Below are 20926 nucleotides of genomic sequence, written 5' to 3' on the forward strand. Positions count from 1 at the left end.
GTAATTCTCCTTTTTGACGGGGTCTTTGCCTGGTTTGGGGATCAAGGTAATACTGGCGTCATAGAATGAGTTTGGTAGTTTTCCTTCTGTTTCTATTTTTTGGAAACAGCTTCAGGAGAATAAGTGTTATTTCTTCTTTGAATGTTTGGTAGAATTCCCCAGGGAATCCATCAGGCCTTGGACTCTTGTTTTTGGGGAGAGTTTTGATCACTGCTTCAATCTCTTCATAATTAATAGGTTTGTTTAAAAAATCATTTTCTTCCTGTTTCAGTCTTGTTAGTTTATAGGTTTCCAGGAAGGCATCCATTTCTTCCAGGTTGTTTAATTTATTGGCATAAAGCTGTTGATAAAAGTTTCTAATGATCCTTCCTATTTCATTGGTGTTGGTTGTGACCTCTACCCTTTCATTCATAATTTTATTAATTTGGGTCCTGTCTCTATTCTTTTGAATAAGTCTGGCCAGTGGCTTATCGATCTTATTTATTCTTTCAAAGAACCAGCTTCTAGTTCTGTTGATCTGCTCTACTGTGCCCCTGGTTTCTAATTCATTGATCTCTACTCTAATCTTGATCACCTGCCTTCTTGTGCATGGGTTAGGCCTGTTCTTCTGTTCCAGCTCCAGCATCTTGAGGTGAGAATATAAAAACTGCATTTCAGATTTTTCTATTCTTTTGAGTGAGGCTTGGATGGCTATGTATTTTCCCCTTAGGAATGCCTTTGCAGTGTCCCATAGGTTTTGGACTGATGTGTTTTCATTGTCGTTGGTCTCCATAAATTGTTTTAATTGATTTTTAATTTCCTGGTTTACCCAATCATTTTTGAGCAGGATGGTTCTTAGTTTCCAAGTGTTTGAGTTTCTTCCAAATTTTTCCTTGTGATTGAGTTCCAATTTCAAAGCATTGTGGTCTGAGAATATGCTGGGAATAATTTCAGTCTTTGGTATCAGTTGAGACCTGTTTTATGACCCAGTATATGGTCTATTCTGGAGAAAGTTCCATGTGCATTTGAAATGAATGAGTATTCTGTTGTTCTGGGGTGTAGTGTTCTGTAAATATCTATGAGGTCCATCTGGTCCAGTATGTCATTCAAAGTTCTTGTTTCTTTGTTGATTTTCTGCTTAGGTGATCTGTCTATTGCTGGTAGTGAAGTGTTGAGGTCCCCTACTATTAACGTATTATTATCTATATGTCTCTTTATTCTGGGTAAGAGTTGGCTTGTGTATCTAGCTGCTCCCCTGCTGGGGGCATAGATATTTATAATTGTCATATCCACTTGTTGAATACATCCTTTAAGAATAATATAGTGTCCTTCTGTATCTCTAACTACAGTCTTTAGTTTAAAATCTAACTTGTCTGATTTGAGAATTGCTACCCCAGCTTTCTTTTGAGGTCCATTGGCATGAAAAATGGTATTCCATCCCTTTACTTTCAGTCTGGATGTATCTTTAGGTTCAAAATGAGTTTCTTATAGACAGCAAATGGATGGGTCATGTTTTTTTATCCAATCTGTAACCCTGTGGTGTTTTATGGGAGCATTTAGGCCATTCACATTGAGAGGGATTATTGATGGATATGATTTAATGATGTCATGTTGCCTGTGAAGTCTTTGTTTCTATAGATTGTAAATTTCTGTTATCACTCTTGGGGCCTTTTTACTTTTATAGAACCCCCCTTAATATCTCCTGTAGAGCTGATTTCGTGGTTACGAATTTGGTCAGTGTCTGGCGATCCTGGAAGGTCCTTATCTCTCCATCAATTCTGAATGCAACCTTGCTGGATAAAGGATCCTTGGCTGCATATTTTTTTTTGGATAGAGCTTTAAAAATACCCTGCCATCCCTTCCTCTCATTCCAGGTCTGTGTAGACAGGTCTGACATAATTCTGATATTTTTACCTCGTATGTGACAAATTTCTTTGCCCTGGCTGCTTTCAATACTGTATCCTTGGATCTAATATTTGTGAATTGCGCTATGACGTGACGTGGTGTAGGTTTGTCGTGGTTGACCTTGGGAAGGGTCCTCTCTGCCTCTTGGACACTAGTGCTTGTTTCCTTTACCAGATTAGGGAAGTTTTCAGCTACAATTTGTTCAAATATCTCTTCTAGACCTCTATCTTTCTCCACCCCCTCAGGGAGGACTATGATTCTGACATTGGAACGTTTCATTGAGTCAGTAATCTCCCGTAATCTACGTTCTTGAGACTGGATTTTTTTGAGCCAAATTTCTGTTTTAACTTTCTCTTCTACCATCCCATCCTCCAATTCACTAATTTATTCTTCTGCCTCATTTACCCTGGCTGTCAGAGCATCTAGTTTGACTGCATTTGATTCATAGCATTTTTAATTTCTGCCAGATTCACTCTCATTTCTGCCCTTAGAGATTCTATATTCTTGTTAATATTTTTGTTAATATTTTTTTCAAGCCTACACATCATCTTGACCATTGTTACTCTGAACTCCATTTCTGATAATTTGGTTATATCCATATCCATCAGTTCTGTGGGAGAGGCCATAGACTCATTATCTTTTCTTTGCTGGGGGGGATTTCTCCTTCTCATCATTCTGATGAGGAGATGTTGCGGGGTTGCCCAGAGCCCAAATTATTGACCAGGACCCAGGCAGTGTGCACTTGTTTTATAGCGACCTTAGGGATGTGGGCTTCTTGATTTTTCAGCCTGCCTTCTGGGGGAGGGGCCTGCCGCACTGATATTCAGGCAACCCTGTTTGAGTAGAGTCTCCCTTTCCCCTGCGAGGGGGAATGGGGATTGGCACAATGTGAGCTGGTATTTCTGGGCTTTTGTTCTCTGGAAGCTTTCCCTGGCAGTTTTCTGTGGCTCTTCTGAGAGTCAAAGCAGCAGTGGCTGAATCCTAGCCTCTGCCTCAGAACAGAGAGATCGCAGTCTGCTCTCCACTGAGCTCTCTTGGCCTTTTTAACTCTGTTTCTGTCAGTACTGCCCAAAACCCTGCAGTGTTCTGGGTTGTGCACCCCATAGCCGGTTCCCAGCCCTCACTTCCAGGGCCTGCACGTCTCTGTCCTTTGTGTTTCTAACACCGCCAGCCACCCCCAGTTCCTGCGTGAGCTCCCGAGCTCTCTGTTTCAGTGTGGTTTGCTAGCACTCCGGAGCTCCGGTTTTCAGTCTGGTCATGCGCGTCCTCTCGAGCTCTCAGTTTCAGTCTAGTTCAAGTGTGCGCTCTAGAGCTCCGGTTGTTAGTCTGGACGTGTGTCCACTCCCGAGCCCCCAGATTTAGTCCAGTTCCAGTGAGCGCTCTGGAGCTCCGGTTCTCAGTCTGGTCGCGCGCGTTCCGGGGCTCATGGTCTCAGTCTGCTCTCTCGCGGGTGCCGGTCTGCGAGTCCAGCCTGCCCCCTAGTGCAGGTGGCTACTGCTCCCCTGGTGCCCGAGCACGGCGGCTCCCTCCCCCTTCCATTTATCTTCAGATATCTGTGAGCAGATTCACGGCTCCCTGCTTCGTACCTCAATACTGAGTGCTGGAGGTGTTCATTTGTAGAGATCCAGATGTGTCTTCCTCTGATTTCTCTTCTTGACAGATGTTTTCTTAGTGCCCTGGCATGGTCTTTCCTTGGTACATGCACATAGATTTTACTCTCTTCTTTCTTCTTCTCGTTCTTCCTCTTCCTCCTCTTCTTCTCCTCCTTTCCCTTCTCCTCCCCCTCCTCCTCTGCCCTCCTCCTCCCCCTCCTCCTCCTCTTCCTCCTCCTCCTCCTCCTTCTTCTTCTTCTTCTTCTTCTTCTTCTTCTTCTTCTTCTTCTTCTTCTTCTTCTTCTTCTCCTATCCTACTAGACTAAGAGTCTAACTGTATGATTTCATTTTTACCTTAATTACCTTCTAAGCACCCTCTCTACAAATATCGTTTTATTAGGCATTAAATCTTCAACATATGAATTTTGAAGGGAACATGATTTAATCCATAGAATTCCACCTCTGACTCCCTAAAATCTATGTCCTTCTTGCATGCAAAATTCATTCATTCCATCTCAATAGTTCCACATATCTTAACTCATTCTAGCATCAATTCTGAAGTCTAAAGTCTCTTCTAAATATTTAAATCAGATATAAATGAGACCCAAGTTGTGATTCATCCTGAGGCAACATTCTTTTCCAATTGTGATTGTGAATCCAGGCAATTTCTGTACTTCCATGATACAGTGCTGGGATAGACATAGGCTAGACATTTCCATTCCAAAAAGGACAAATTGGAAGGAGGAAAGGATGATGGGTCCCATGAAAGTCCAAAACCTAGAAAAACAAATGTCATTGGATTTTAAGGCTCAAAAACAATCCTCTTGGTTGAATACTCTGTCCCCCAGGTCCACTGGGGTGGTAGCATCGTCCCTGTGGCTGTAGGTGGTGCCAACATGCTGCACTATTCCCGGGAATAGGAGTGACTCAAGCTGAGGGCAGTGAGCCTGGGTGCTGGCTCTCTGCTCCACCTTGCCATAAACTCTGAATCACTGAACAGTCATGTGACCACTTTCCTGGCACAGGTCAGCAAATGGCAAAAGTGTGGCCAGACCCTCCCCCAGAGGATCAACATGGGTCCATAGCCCTGGAGTCCCCAAATTTGGGGTTTTGAAACCCAGTCCCATGCCTGAGGTAAAACAGCTCAGACACAGGCAGGGTGAAGGAAGGGATCTGACAGAAGCTGGGGACACAAGAAGGGGTGACTGATTGCTCCTGTTAGTCTTCCTGAAGAGTGGGGAGTGCGAACTCTCAGCTCCTGGTCTAGAGAAGGGGTGTCATTTTCATCCCACCTATCAGAGCTGTAAGACTTCAGGGAGCAAAACAGCACCACCTAGTGAAGGCCAGCGCCCCTTACACCAAGTCCTGAGCCCCTGAGCCCTGGAGGCACATCTCCACTAGGGCAAATCAGTGCAACGAGCCCTTCCTCCAGAAGACCAACACAAACACCTCACACACACCAAGTCTAATGATCACAGAGTGCTGCAAAGCTTCAGCTCTAGGGGAAATAGGATCTAGCTTCTTTTTTCTTTTTTTCTTTTATTGTTATTTTTTCTTATTTTTAATTGTTTTTTATTTTTTACCATTATTTTCTTTTTATTTTTACATATATTGTATATACATTTAATTAATTTTTGAATCTAGCTTCTTTTAACAAGCAGACCAAAACACATTCAGAAACTAGTTTTTCTTTTCTTTTCCTTTTTTTCTTCCTTTCTTTTCTTTTCTGAACAAAATGCAAGATGGAGAAATTGGCCTCAAAAGAAAGAAAAGAAAACAGAACTCATGGCCTAGGATTTAATCAATAGAGGTATAAGTAAGATGTCCAGATTTTAAAACAACAATTATATTTTTCCTTCCCTTCCTCTGTGTTCATCTGTTTTGTTTCTTAAATTCCACACTTGTGTGAAATCATATGGTATTTGTCTTTCTCTGACTGACTTATTTCACTTAGTGTAATATACTCTAGTTCCATCCACATTGTTGCAAATGGCAAGATTTCATTCTTTTTGATGGCTGAATAACATTCCATTCTATTGACTGAAAGCTTATTGAGTTTTGAGGCAATGGCATTGCCAAAACAAGCACAACCTTGGTCTAAGAAACAAACAAACAAAAACAAAGCAAAACCAAAAAACCTGTGACTATTTAGCCTGGTTCCCAAACCTAGACTATTAGGAAGAGGGCTATGGAAAACCCGCCACCAGGGCAGAATGTCTTCAGAGTACCTGATCAGTAAGATTTAATCAGTACTCTGGGCCAGCAATCATAATATAGCCTTCATTCCTCCATTTTCTCAATGGGAGTTTTTACTTGTGTTATTCTGTCCCTATTCCACTATTGTATATTGGGGATGTGGGTGAGGCAGGTAATTTAAATTTTAGTTCAAAAGATCTACATGTCCTATGACCAGCAATTGCACTACTGGGCATTTACCCCAAAGATACAGATGTATTGAAGAGAAGGGCCATATGCACCCCAATGTTCATAGCAGCATTGTCCACAATAGCTAAAATGTGGAAGGAGCTGAGGTGCCCTTCAACAGATGAATGAATAAACAAGATGTGGTCCATATATACAGGGGAATATTACTCAGCCATCAGAAAGAATGATTACCCAACATTTGCAGCAACATGGACGGGACTGGAAGAGATTATGCTAAGTGAAATAAGTCAAGCAGAGAAAGACAATTAACATATGGTTTCTCTCCTTTGTGGCACATAAGGAATAGCAGGGAGATCAGTAGGAGACGGAAGGGAATAATGAAGGGGGGTGAACAGAAGGGGGAATGAACCACAAGAGACTATGGACTCTGGGAAACAAACTGACGGCTTGAGAGGGGAGGGGAGTGGGGGGATGGGTTAGCCTGGTGATGGGTATTAAGGAGGGCATGCATTGCATGGAGCACCAGGTGTTATATACAAACAATAAATCATGGAACACTATATCAAAAACTAATGATGTACTGTACAGTGACTAACATATCATAATTTAAAAAATAAATTTAAAAAAAAGGATCTACATGTGGATCTGATGGAGAGGTATACACATCATCTAAAGATCCTGGATTTTGAGCTGGATGTAGTAACTGGTTAGGACATTGGCTTATCTCCCTTGAGGAGGGAATGGATGTATTCTAGGTGTGAGAGGGAAGATACATACAGATTTGGGAGGCCAGAGGAGCAAACATACTTAGGTAAACTGTCCCTGAAAAACATCTTTCCTGCCTTCCATTAGATACATTTGTTGTTGAGAGACAGTTTCCAAGCCAGAGACTATATTTCCCAGAAGGCATTGCAACTAGTGAGTCCTTGTGATTTGTTTTTGCCAATACAATAAGAGTAGAAATGATTTGTATCATTACTCAATCAAGAAAATTAAGAGGCAGATATAGCCTTTATATAATCTGTTTCTTCATGCTGCCAGGTCTAATGCTCTAGAGTATGGAGGACTCACAGGACAGGAGGAGCCTGGATCACTGAATCACCATGTGGAGTAAACCACTCACCTATTACGAACAACTACTTTGGATTATTAGGTGAGAGTGAAATAAACTTCTATTCAATGAAAACATGGAAATATTAGGTTTTATATGATAAATAGCATTGTCCTTATCTGGAAATGTACCAAGATTATCTCCAATTGTATTGCAGATGAGGAAATAAAGGCTCAGGGTTTTAAGGAATTTCCCCCAAGACACATGGCTTTTTAGTGTTGAAACCAGGATTCTCACCCAGGCCATCTCGCTCTGGAGCTTCCATTCTTGGCTAGCACCTTAATTGTCTCCTGGGAAAATATAGGAATAAGGGCAGTGCCAGCAGGACTGGTCTTTCTAAAGCTACTTCTTGCTGCAGCAGGAGGCCACCCACAAGATAAATAGAAAGCAATAAACAAAAGCATTTAGAAAGCTTCATCAGTTTTTGAGAAGGAGCCTTGAGTTTCCAAGAAAACACTTGCAAAGCAGGAACGTGGTATCAGAGCTCAACATCTCCATCAGAAGGGGAAAATCACAAATCCTCTTGATGATGCATTCATTCACTCTTTAATTCAACAGACATTAATGGAGGGCCTACCATGTGCCAGGATCTGTTCCAACAAAACAGATCAAAAATCTTTGTGGAGCTTACATTCCAAGCATGGAGAGACAGACAGTAAACTAAGTAAAATATACCAAGTCTTCCATTGTGAAGACTACTAGGGAGAACAATAAAGCAGGGAAGAAGGAAAGTAGAACAATCCAGATATAATGGTTCTTTTCTGCAGGCCGGAGAAACAAGGGTTACTCTTTCTGTTTGTATACTACACTTCCCAGAACCTGAGATGAAATGCCCCCACAAAGTCTAAGTTGATTTTTTTCTCCACCTATCACTTATTTGTTTTATCTCCTTGTAAATTATTAACTTTACAAGGTATGATTTTGCAAGGGCTTGTCTCAGTCTGCACCCCTTTCCCCTCATCCTACTGTGCCAAGTGTCTTATCTATTTTCCATTTCTATACTGCCCATCCAACAGGTCTTCTCTTTGATGATTGTGGGCCTATGACAAGAACAACTTCCTCTGATGTTGCTCCGCTTATTTCCTACCTCTTTTCTCAGTATTTCCTTTTTTTTTTAAGGAGACAGACTAACATCATTAAGTGTGAGTTTTAGAGTCGGAGGAACCTGAGTTTAAACCTTGATTCCACCACTCATTGGCTGTGGGAACATTGGCAAAACACTTATTGCCTGAATATCATGAAATGGGTATAATGTTAGGGAAACAATCTCTATTGAGAAGTTGACACCAGAATGAAAACCAATGCAACTTTTCTCAGGCAAGACATCTGAGGGCTCAGATCAGCCAAGAATTAAAGTTCGAGTGTACCACTGAACAACGAAGCCCAACTGCTAAGGTGCTGGTAAAAAGAAAAAGTGATATTAAATAAAGAGTGGAGGAAGGAAGCCATAAATATTAAATACGACCTCAAGAGCAATTACAAAACTTTGTTCTTTACAAATAGGTTCTTTCTTCCTGGTCATGGACTTATACCATATATTTCAATTAATATTCATTCTCTATCTTCTCAAACTGTATATAAACTATGATTATGGTGATCAAAACTAGTATACAGGCCAAAGATAAATCATAGCCACGATGAATCTAGAGGAGGTATAGGTATTATCCATAGATCCTGGAACTGGAGTTCAATGAAGTGACTAAAGAGGTGTTGGGAAGTGACAGAATTTGTTTCGGGTTATACATGAAATAATTGTATCTTTTTAAGCAGGAACATTTTTGGAAGAAAGTATATGGGAGGAAGGGAATGTAGATGCTGGGCAGCCGTGAGCATGGATTCTAATAGATATGTATTGCTTTTTGGTAACCAAGCATCAAATTTACCCTTCCTTATTGTGCTCCAATTTCCTTTCAAACAACTACCCTGGCTCTTTACATTAAGTTGACTTAAATCAGTGACACTGCTCTACTCTAAACAAAAAAGCAGGTACATCCTGACCTAAGCTAGAATAATCTAATGCTCTGTGGCTGGATTTTGGATCTTAATTTCAGGAACAAAAACACTGTAGTCTGAAGCCTAGGCAAACAAGTAAATGACATCCAAATCAAACCAGTTGTGTTATATCACTATTTTTGGTCATTCCTAGCCCAGTTTTCTAGTTTCCTGTTGGTTCTCTTAACCTTTATTATCATTATAACAAACTCACTTTTGTTTAAGTTTGCCTGAGGTGTTTTCTATTTTTTTAACTTTCACAGAATTTTAGTAGAAAGGCCATATATAATAAACCAATGATGTACATGGGTACTAACACCAGAGCAAAATTCTGGTCCCTCCACTTACTTAAACTCTTTGGACCTCAGTTTCATTATTTGCAGATAGAAGATGATTAAAAATGGCACATATAGAGTTATTGTGTGGTAAGTGCCCAATAAATGTTAACTTTTACTATTATGAAACTGACTAAATTTTCTTAAATTAAGTATTTCTACTCTTTCATCTTTTGCTACCATGTTATAAGGAGAAATCCCCAGTTGTACAGGCAGATCCTAGGCATGAGATCTTAATGTGCTGACTAGAATAATGAGTAGAGCTCCAGAACTGAAGGACCCTAAAAAGGTTAGCTCAGTTTACATCAGAAAGGGCCAAGAGCTACTTCTAGGAAAAGGTAAATATTTCAAATTGATTTTCAATTATTTTTGGCTATTGGTCTGGAGTCTTTTGAATATAATCTTGTGGTGTAACTGATCAGAGACAACAAGCTTTACTTTGTATTAATTAAAATAAATTAGGTATGTGGTGATGTGGAGGGGAGTTTTTCCCTTGATCTGTTACTGACAGCTTCAACTAAAACATTCTGTCTTGGCCCCACTGTTTAGTAATTTCTTTTCTAGGCAATGTTGATCAATACTTCCTTTATCTGTGCTCATTTCTCTATTGTTTTCTGTAATCTGGTTTTCATCACCAAAACACATATAGTTAAACTTTGACCTGAATATTTCCTATAGTTCATAACATTCCCATTGGCCTGCCTCAGAGTTCTAAAGCAGTTTGTCAGTACTATTTAACTAGTGTTTACTTTGAAAACACCGAGGACCTTTAAACTCTCTCCATTAAGCAGTTTATTTTTTGCCATCTGGCAGCAACAAGTCTTGCTCCAGACAGGGTTCAAATGCCTCTTTCCCTGGGGCTAGAGCAGGACTACCTAAGAAAAATCTCTGCTTTTAATAAAATAATTTAACTGTTGAAAGGACATCTTTTCCTATTGCTTGTCCAATTTAAGTTTCCAGAATTCGCTAATTCTGTGGAAGCCTGGATTTATGTAGCCACGCATCTTTCTCTTTCTAGGAATGCAGCCCTTTTATTCCCCCAAAATGCTGTATCTGTAGGGAGGGGATTTGAAAATCAATGATATTTTGATTTGCAGGCATACATACAAAGCATTTTGTAGTAATTGGCCCTGAGTAGTGGAGGGTAGAGGTGTGAATATTGGGTATTTAGTTTTTATTTCATACATTTCATTTTTTTAAAACAAGGAGCATGTGGCACTTCTACAATTATATACTTTTAAAAACTATATTGATCTTTCCTCCTAAAGCCACTTTCTTAAGAAGTCAATAAAAAAATAATAATGATCTTTATATCTAGGCATTTTATCCAGCTCAAATCCATTGGTCAATCATGATACTCATTTTCTTGCACATGTCCTTCATTCTCTTACTCTTCTTTCACTTTGGCACACTTATTTGGGAAACTGCAACCTTGATTAAATCCAACTTTCTTCTATGCTTGCCCCTGAGACTCTATGACTGAAGAAAAATATGCACAATAATAAATTAACGACCACATACTTAAAGTACAGTTTTAGAAGTTTTTTTTTAAATTCTAGTTAGTTAACATATAGTGTAATATTAGTTTCAACTTTACAATATAGTGATTCAACACTTCCATACATCACCCAGTGCTCCTCACAAATATACTCCTTGATCCCCATCATTTACTTAACCCATCCCCTCCCACCTCCCCTCTTGTAATCATCAGCTTGTTCTCTATAGTTAAGAGTCTGTTTCTTGGATTACCCCCTTTCTCTCTTTTTTCCCTTTGCTTGTTTTGTTTCTTAAATTTCATTTATGAGTGAAATCATACGGTATTTTCTCCGACTTACTTATTTTGCTTAGCATAAAGTACATTTTTAATGCTGTCTACTATCTTATTTGTTTCAAATTCGTTAAATGTCTCATCTATCCATTAACTATTTCATAGCTTCTTCATCAAACCTCCAATACCATCTCTCCCACCCTCTCTCACAGCTGATGACTTTGCTTCCCATTCTGCAAAGAAATTGAAACAATTAAAGGGGGGAAATTTCCACATACTCTTTTTTTTAAAAGATTATTTATTTATTTATTCGACAGAGACAGAGACAGCCAGCGAGAGAGGGAACACAAGCAGGGGGAGTGGGAGAGGAAGAAGCAGGCTCATAGCAGAGGAGCCTGATGTGGGGCTTGATCCCACAACGCCGGGATCACGCCCTGAGCCAAAGGCAGATGCTTAACCGCTGTGCCACCCAGGCGCCCCTCCACATACTCTTATCACTAATTCTCCACACGTAGCAACATCTACACCATGTACTCTAACTTCTCGCTTAATACAAAGATGATTCCTTACTCCTCTCTAAAGCCAATCTTTCTTTATACTAGATCACGTGTCCTTTTGACTATTTTTGCTTAAGCTCCAGTGACTCTTCCTTCTCTCACCTATAAAATTATCTTATTTCTTGCTCTTTAGTGGATCATTCTAATAAACTTACAAATTTCCTATTATTTCTTCCATCATAAAAAAAGTTCCTTGATCTCACATTTCTATTAATTGACACCACATTCTTTTACTCACTTGCACAGCACAACTTAAAAATTTATTAATACTTGATGTCTCCAATTCCTGTTATTCCATTTTCTATTTTTTTCTTCCAACCTTTCTCTTTCTCTCCCTCACTCATTCATGTGCACATACACTCATTTTGTGTTATAATTTGCATGAATTGAAATAATTGTATTTAAAGTGTACAGTTCAATGAGGTTTCACAAATGTATACACCGTCGAAATTCATCCTCAGTGGAGATATAAAATATTTGCAGCAATCCAGAAAGTTTTCTCATGTCTTTTGCAATCAATTTCCAGCCCAAACGACCATTATTTCCATTTCTATAACTATAGGTTAGTTTATTCTGTTCTTAAATTAAATATATATGTACTCAACAGTCCATTGAGAGACTCTTTTATGTCTAGCTTCTTTAGCTCTTTATTGTAAGGCCTGAAATTCCACATGCTGCCTCGACATCTTTAAGACTCACAGGGCCCCAAGGAGTTAGTCATGAGTTCTTCTGCTTTCACCATGTATGTTCTCCACCAAGGCTAAAATGTCCCCCACCTGGCTAATCCCTTTATCAGTGGACCAGCTGTATCCTGGTCTTCAACACAAGGGGTTTCGTTGACCTGGCAGCCCATGAAACTTCAAACAAGCCACAGGTTAGTTTAAGGATACTGTTTTTTACACTCCTTCATTTTTATATATTTTATTATAATGTTTATATAATTTTATAGCAATGATTTGGAATTTGGGCAGTTGTCTGTCTACCTGTTAGATTATAAGTGTCTGTAATGGAAGAGAATGTCTTGCTTACTTTGTACCACCAGGCCTCACATACAAAGTAGATGTTCAGTACATACTGGTGTAGTTTAATAATTTGATTCACACATTGTGTTTGACTAATAGGTTGTGCGGAATTATTACAGGTTATGAGAATGAAAAATAAAGTGGTGGTTTGCCTTTGAAATTTTTGAGAAGCATACCAAGAACTTTGAAATGTATTAAAGTAGGGTGTAATTATGTTATTTCAGAAGAGAGAGTGTGTAGACCCAGACTATCATGAAAGCACCGAATTTAATTATTTATTCCCTAGATACTATTCAGTGATAGGTTTCAATCTTTAAACAAATCTTTAACAGTGTAAAACATCAATCTTACCTCTTGGGCTATATATAAATGGGTCACAGTCTGCTAACCACCACCTCCTAAACAGAAAGGGGCAAAAAACTGAACCACACTAATCAAAGACTTGCAGCAAAGACCTGCACAGTCTGTCCCATATGTGAACAATCATCTCATTTATCTGCATACAGAATCAGGATTAAGACAAAGACAGATCATTGAAACGAGCAGCTCTATCCTTACCTAAGGACTGGAAGAAAACTGAGTAAGGACACTCATAGAGTGAAAACAGGTACTGCCGGACGGCTGGAAGGCTATGCAGCACCTCAAGGATCTCAGCTCCTTTAATCACCTACAAATTAAAAACAACAAAAAAATGTATGCTTTAATGTCTATTTAGGTTAGGAAAGCATGGAGTAATTTCTAAATATGAGTATTAAAGATTCAGTCGTTACCTTTTCCCTGAGATCTGGTCTTTCTAAGGCAATCATGCTGACATAGACAGTGTAAGTCACAAAGGTCTTATAATCCATAAGTTCATAGGATGTGAATGTTGAAACTGTGTCAAGGAAGAGTTCAGCTGCCTGTTTGAAATAACGAATAGCCACACAATAAAGACCTTGATATACTTTTAGGCGGTTTCTCCTGTCCCAATCTCCTCCTTCCTCTATTAAGCTTTTGGTCTTCTCTGTGTTTCGTGTGATGAGATCATTATCCATATAAAATAATCCAATCCTAAGAAGATAGAACACAATATCCAGTCGGTGACCCAAGGCCACAGTTTTGTCATATGTCTTGTGAAAGGCTGTCAGGGCACCCTCCTTGTCGCCTATCCGGCACAGGGACTCGGCCTTCGCCATCATGGCATTCCGGATTTCGCTCTCTCCCAGATTCTTCTTGCGTCTTCCAGCTCCTCGTCCAAACGTTTCAGCTCTTCCTCGTTCGCCTTCTTCATTTTATTAAGCAGGTCCGTGTCCATCTGCCAGTCGAGGTATTTGCACAGGGCTTCGTAATAAGGAGCCATGTTATTATCCCGGATGGCCGCCATCAGCTCGTCACGCACAGCCGCGTCCCCGCGGTGCTCGGGCAGGCTGAGCAGGAAGCACAGCTGCGCGATGCGCAGGTCGGGGTTCTTGGGCAGACCCTCCTCCTCTAGGTTCTCCAGCGGCATCTCGGCGGCGGGGGTACCAGCTGAGGGCAGACGACAACTCGGCACGGACCTGCGGCCCTTTCTTTCATTCCTGATCAATCTGATTAAAGATAACTCAAAGAGCCAGCTTTTGTTTTCATTGACTTCTTTCTGCTCTTTCTTGGTTTTCTATTTTATTGTTTTCTACTCTGAACTTTATTTCTTTCTTCTGCTTAATTTGGGTTTAATTTTCTCTTACTGTTATATTTTCTTAAGGTAGAAGTTGAGGTCATTGATATGAGATCATATGGCCTATGAAGGGCAAGACAGTAAATTCTAAACAAAAAAGCAGGTACATCCTGACCTAAGCTAGAATAATCTAATGCTCTGGCTGGATTTTGGATCTTAATTTCAGGAACAAAACACTGTAGTCTGAAGCCTGAGCGACAAGTAATGACATCCAAATCAAACCAGTTGTGTTTATATCACTATTTTTGGTCATTCCTAGCCCAGTTTTCTAGTTTCCTGTTGGTTCTCTTAACCTTTATTATCATTATAACAAACTCCACTTTTGTTTAAGTTTGCCTGAGGTGTTTTCTATTTTTTAACTTTCACAGAATTTTAGTAGAAAGGCCATATATAATAAACCAAGTGATGTTTACATGGTACTAACTACCAGAGCAAAATTCTGGTCCCTCCACTTCTTAAACTCTTTGGACCTCAGTTTCATTATTTGACAGATAGAAGATGATTAAAAATGGCACATATAAGAGTTATGTGTGGTAGATTGCCCAATAAATGTTAACTTTTACTATTATGAAACTGACTAAATTTTCTTAAATTAATATTTCACTCTTTCATCTTTTGCTACCATGTTATAAGGAGAAATCCCCAGTTGTACAGGGCAGATCCTAGGCATGAGATCTTAATGTGCTGACTAAGAATAATGAGTAGAGCTCCAGAATTGAAGGACCCTAAAAGGTTAGCTCAGTTTACATCAGAAAGGGCCAAGAGAGCTACTTCTAGGAAAAGGTAAATATTTCAAATTGATTTTCATATTTTTGGCTATTGGTCTGGAGTCTTTTGAATACTAATCTTGTGTGTAACTGATCAGAGCAACAAGCTTTACTTTTGTATTAATTAAAATAAATTAGGTATGTGTGGTGATGTGGAGGAGTTTTCCCTTGATCTTTACTGACAGCTTCAACTAAAACATTCTGTCTTGGCCCCACTGTTTAGTAATTTCTTTTCTGAGCAATGTTGATCAATACTTCCTTTATCTGTGCTCATTTCTCTATTGTTTTCTGTAATCTGGTTTTCATCACCAAAACACATATAGTTAAACTTTGACCTGAATATTTCCTATAGTTCATAACATTCCCATTGGCCTGCCTCAGAGTTCTAAACGAGTTTGTCAGTACTATTTAACTAGTGTTTACTTTGAAAACACCGAGGACCTTTAAACTCTCTCCATTAAGCAGTTTATTTTGCCATCTGGCAGCACAAGTCTTCTCAGACAGGGTTCAAATGCCTCTTTCCCTGGGGCTAGAGCAGGACTACCTAAGAAAAATCTCTGCTTTTAATAAAATAATTTAACTGTTGAAAGGACATCTTTCCTATTGCTTGTCAATTTAAGTTTCCAGATCGCTAATTCTGTGGAAGCCTGGATTTATGTAGCCACGCATCTTTCTCTTTCTAGGAATGCAGCCCTTTTATTCCCCAAAATGCTGTATCTGTAGGGAGGGGATTTGAAAATCAATGATATTTTTGATTTGCAGGCAACATACAAGCGCATTTTTGTAGTAATTGGCCTGAGTAGTGGAGGGTAGAGGTGTGAATATTGGGTATTTAGTTTTTATTTCATACATTTCATTTTTTAAAACAAGGAGCATGTGGCACTTCTACAATTATATACTTTTAAAAACTATATTGATCTTTCCTCCTAAAGCCACTTTCTTAAGAAGTCAATAAAAAAATAATAATGATCTTTATATCTGAGGCATTTTATCCAGCTCAAATCCATTGGTCAATCATGATACTCATTTTCTTGCACATGTCCTTCATTCTCTTACTCTTCTTTCACTTTGGCAACTTATTTGGGAAACTGCAACCTTGATTAAATCCAACTTTCTTCTATGCTTGCCCCTGAGACTCTATGACTGAAGAAAAATATGCACAATAATAAATTAACGACCACATAGCAAAAGTACAGTTTTAGAAGTTTTTTTAAATTCTAGTTAGTTAACATATAGTGTAATATTAGTTTCAACTTTACAATATAGTGATTCAACACTTCCATACATCACCCAGTGCTCCTCACAAATATACTCCTTGATCCCCCATCATTTACTTAACCCATCCCCTCCCACCTCCTCTTGTAATCATCAGCTTGTTCTCTATAGTTAAGAGTCTGTTTCTTGGATTACCCTTTCTCTCTTTTTCCCTTTGCTTGTTTTGTTTCTTAAATTTCATTTGGGTGAGAATCATACGGTATTTTCTCCGACTTACTTATTTTGCTTAGCATAAAGTACATTTTTAATGCTGTCTACTATCTTATTTGTTTCAAATTCGTTAAATGTCTCATCTATCCATTAACTATTTCTTAAGCTTCTTCATCAAACCTCCAATACCATCTCCTCACCCTCTCTCACAGCTGATGACTTTGCTTCCCATTCTGCAAAGAAATTGAAACAATTAAAGGGGAAATTTCCACATCTCTTTTTTTAAAAAGATTATTTATTTTTTCGACAGAGACAGAGACAGCCAGCGAGAGAGGGAACACAAGCAGGGGGAGTGGGAGAGGAAGAAGCAGGCTCATAGCAGAGGAGCTGATGTGGGGCTTGATCCAGCCGCCGGGATCAGCCCTGAGCCAAAGGCAGATGCTTAACGCTGTCCCAGGCGCCCTCCACATACTCTTATCACTAATTCTCCACACGTAGCAACATCTACACCATGTACTCTAACTTCTCGCTTAATACAAAGATGATTCCTTACTCCTCTCTAAAGCCAATCTTTCTTTATACTAGATCACGTGTCCTTTTGACTATTTTTGCTTAAGCTCCAGTGACTCTTCCTTCTCTCACCTATAAAATTATCTTATTTCTTGCTCTTTAGTGGATCATTCTAATAAACTTACAAATTTCTATTATTTCTTCCATCATAAAAAGTTCCTTGATCTCACATTTCTATTAATTGACACCACATTCTTTTACTCACTTGCACAGCACAACTTAAAAATTTATTAATACTTGATGTCTCCAATTCCTGTTATTCCATTTTCTATTTTTTTCTTCCAACCTTTCTCTTTCTCTCCCTCACTCATTCATGTGCACATACACTCATTTTGTGTTATAATTTGCATGAATTGAAATAATTTATTTAAAGTGTACAGATTCAATGAGGTTTCACAAATGTATACACCGTCGAAATTCATCCTCAGTGGAGATATAAAATATTTGCAGCAATCCAGAAAGTTTTCTCATGTCTTTTGCAATCAATTTCCAGCCCAAACGACCATTATTTCCATTTCTATAACTATAGGTTAGTTTATTCTGTTCTTAAAAATTAAATATATATGTACTCAACAGTCCATTGAGAGACTCTTTTATGTCTAGCTTCTTTAGCTCTTTTTGTAAGGCCTGAAATTCCACATGCTGCCTCGACATCTTTAAGACTCACAGGGCCCCAAGGAGTTAGTCATGAGTTCTTCTGCTTTCACCATGTATGTTCTCCACCAAGGCTAAAATGTCCCCCACCTGGCTAATCCTTTATCAGTGGACCAGCTGTATCCTGGTCTTCAACACAAGGGGTTTCGTTGACCTGGCAGCCCATGAAACTTCAAACAAGCCACAGGTTAGTTTAAGGATACTGTTTTTTACACTCCTTCATTTTTATATATTTTATTATAATGTTTATATAATTTTATAGCAATGATTTGGAATTTGGGCAGTTGTCTGTCTACCTGTTAGATTATAAGTGTCTGTAATGGAAGAGAATGTCTTGCTTACTTTGTACCACCAGGCCTCACATACAAAGTAGATGTTCAGTACATACTGGTGTAGTTTAATAATTTGATTCACACATTGTGTTTGACTAATAGGTTGTCTTGAGTTACAGGTTATGAGAATGAAAAATAAAGTGGTGGTTTGCCTTTGAAATTTTTGAGAAGCATACCAAGAACTTTGAAATGTATTAAAGTAGGGTGTAATTATGTTATTTCAGAAGAGAGAGTGTGTAGACCCAGACTATCATGAAAGCACCGAATTTAATTATTTATTCCCTAGATACTATTCAGTGATAGGTTTCGCCTATGGAAATAAGAGATATCATTATTTTCCTAGTAGGAATGGACATTTAGAATTTGCAATAGTGGAATGCAACTTCACGGAAATACCTGAGTTGAAAATAAACTACGCATGAGTTATTTCTAAGTTTCATTATTTGTAGAGGCATTCAATATAATATAATAATATATTTTAATCTTTACATAGGGCTTTTAAGGTACTCTATTTTATCCTGAATGAGATTTTTAATAGCTTTTAGAATCTTTAATAATGCTTCCTTTCTCACTCCTGTTATTGGTAATTTTTGTCTTCTTTCTTTCGTTCCTTTTTTTTTTTTTGAAAGAACAATGCAATATTTATTTTATACAGTTGAACTGGGTACATAGTAAAGTAAGCTATAAAAATTCCAAATAGTTATCTCTAAAGGAAATCCTTCGTTTACATGGTTTTACATATTAATTACTCTGGAAAGTTTCTGAACTCTGTTTAGCAGCAGATCTCCTTTCTTGATAGTTTCTTGGTACTGCCAGTTCTTGCTATCAGGTCTGTTGGTCTCCACTATTTCATTTACTTTATCTATTTTGCAGTGTAGTCTCCCTGCAGCAATAAATCTGGAGAGCTCCTGATCAATGAATCCCACAACAACACCAAAGGCTTCTGCCATATAGCCAAGAGTTAATGACCTGTAGGATTCCAGCAGCTGGCTGTATGCATGAATTCTCATTTCTCTTACATAGTATCGATAATGAGGGGCAAAAAGCCAGTCCTTTTTCATTTCCTGTTCCACAACAGCTAAGGACTGGAAGAAAACTGAGTAAGGACACTCATAGAGTGAAAACAGGTACTGCCGGACGGCTGGAAGGCTATGCAGCACCTCAAGGATCTCAGCTCCTTTAATCACCTTTTCCCTGAGATCTGGTCTTTCTAAGGCAATCATGCTGACATAGACAGTGTAAGTCACAAAGGTCTTATAATCCATAAGTTCATAGGATGTGAATGTTGAAACTGTGTCAAGGAAGAGTTCAGCTGCCTGTTTGAAATAACGAATAGCCACACAATAAAGACCTTGATATACTTTTAGGCGGTTTCTCCTGTCCCAATCTCCTCCTTCCTCTATTAAGCTTTTGGTCTTCTCTGTGTTTCGTGTGATGAGATCATTATCCATATAAAATAATCCAATCCTAAGAAGATAGAACACAATATCCAGTCGGTGACCCAAGGCCACAGTTTTGTCATATGTCTTGTGAAAGGCTGTCAGGGCACCCTCCTTGTCGCCTATCCGGCGGGGACTCGGCCTTCGCCATCATGGCATTCGGTTTCGCTCTCTCCCAGATTCTTCTTGCGTCTTCCAGCTCCTCGTCCAAACGTTTCAGCTCTTCCTCGTTCGCCTTCTTCATTTTATTAAGCAGTTCCGTGTCCATCTGCCAGTCGAGGTATTTGCACGAGGCTTCGTAATAAGGAGCCATGTTATTATCCCGGATGGCCGCCACCCAGCTCTCACGCACAGCCGCGTCCCGCGGTGCTCGGGCAGGCTGGGCAGGAAGCAGCTGCGCGTCGCGCAGGTCGGGTTCTTGGGCAGACCCTCCTCCCTCTAGGTTCTCCAGCGGCATCTCGGCGGGGGGTACCAGCTGAGGAGCAGAGCGACAACTCGGCACGGACCTGCGGCCCTTTCTTTCATTCCTGATCAATCTGATTAAAGATAACTCAAAGAGAGCCAGCTTTTTTTTTCATTGACTTCTTTCTGCTCTTTCTTGGTTTTCTATTTTATTGTTTTCTATCTCAGACTTTATTTCTTTCTTCTGCTTAATTTGGGTTTAATTTTCTCTTACTGTTATATTTTCTTAAGGTAGAAGTTGAGGTCATTGATATGAGATCATATGGCCTATGAAGGGCAAGACAGTAAATATTTTAGGGCTTGTAGGCCATATGTTCTCTGTTACAACTTCTCAGCTCTGCCACTATAGTGAAAATATGGCCATAAATAATACATGAATGAATGGATGCAGCTATATTTCAATAAAATTTCATTTATGGAAACAGAGGGACTGGATTTGCTTATGGGCTGTAGTTTGCTGACTGCTAGTCTATAAGTTCTGTTGAGAAGTTGACTTTACATTTGTCTTTAGAGTCAAAGGTAGGCAAAGCTACAACTTTTGGGTGAGTTCATCTGTGAAGAGCTCAACTCCCAAACTCTTGCACCACTGCCACTATTTTGATTTTGCAAGTATTTGATGTGTGGGGAGTTTAGGCTATACTTTCCAATATTTTTGGTTTTTGGATTAAAGTTTGCCCAAAAATTCAGGCACTGTAGGAATATCATTAATGTTTCTTCTAGAGACTTTTCCAGTAAAATCATTTGGGCAAATACTTGGGATGTGTTTGTGAAATGAATTATTGGACCACACAGTTTCTTTTGTTTTCTGAGACTCATCCAGTTTGCAATATGTCCTGCCAGGTCACACTGTTGTCTGAGACTTGGCTCTTTTCTCCTTGTCTTGGCAAAACCTCTCTCTCCATCTATGGAAGGACTGCTCCTTCATTGTGCCCTTTTTA

The 20926-nt window shown here is 39.2% G+C and overlaps 2 protein-coding genes across 2 annotated transcripts; both read right to left on the bottom strand.

The window, feature by feature from the left end:
• Positions 1-13145: 13145 nt before the first annotated feature.
• Positions 13146-14147, bottom strand: LOC103668940 (26S proteasome non-ATPase regulatory subunit 6-like). Its single transcript, XM_040645138.1, is given in 3 exon segments — positions 13146-13313; positions 13417-13859; positions 13862-14147. Coding segments are annotated over 3 exon segments (867 nt in total). The 5' UTR covers positions 14133-14147; the 3' UTR covers positions 13146-13160.
• Positions 14148-18698: 4551 nt separating this feature from the next.
• LOC121106099 (26S proteasome non-ATPase regulatory subunit 6-like) lies at positions 18699-19983 on the bottom strand. The gene is given in 2 exon segments (XM_040645186.1): positions 18699-19659; positions 19661-19983. Coding segments are annotated over 2 exon segments (1161 nt in total). The 3' UTR covers positions 18699-18821.
• Positions 19984-20926: the final 943 nt, after the last annotated feature.

This window comes from Ursus maritimus (assembly GCF_017311325.1).
Source record: "Ursus maritimus isolate PB19 chromosome X unlocalized genomic scaffold, ASM1731132v1 scaffold_X1, whole genome shotgun sequence".
Classification (NCBI taxonomy): Eukaryota; Metazoa; Chordata; class Mammalia; order Carnivora; family Ursidae; genus Ursus; species Ursus maritimus.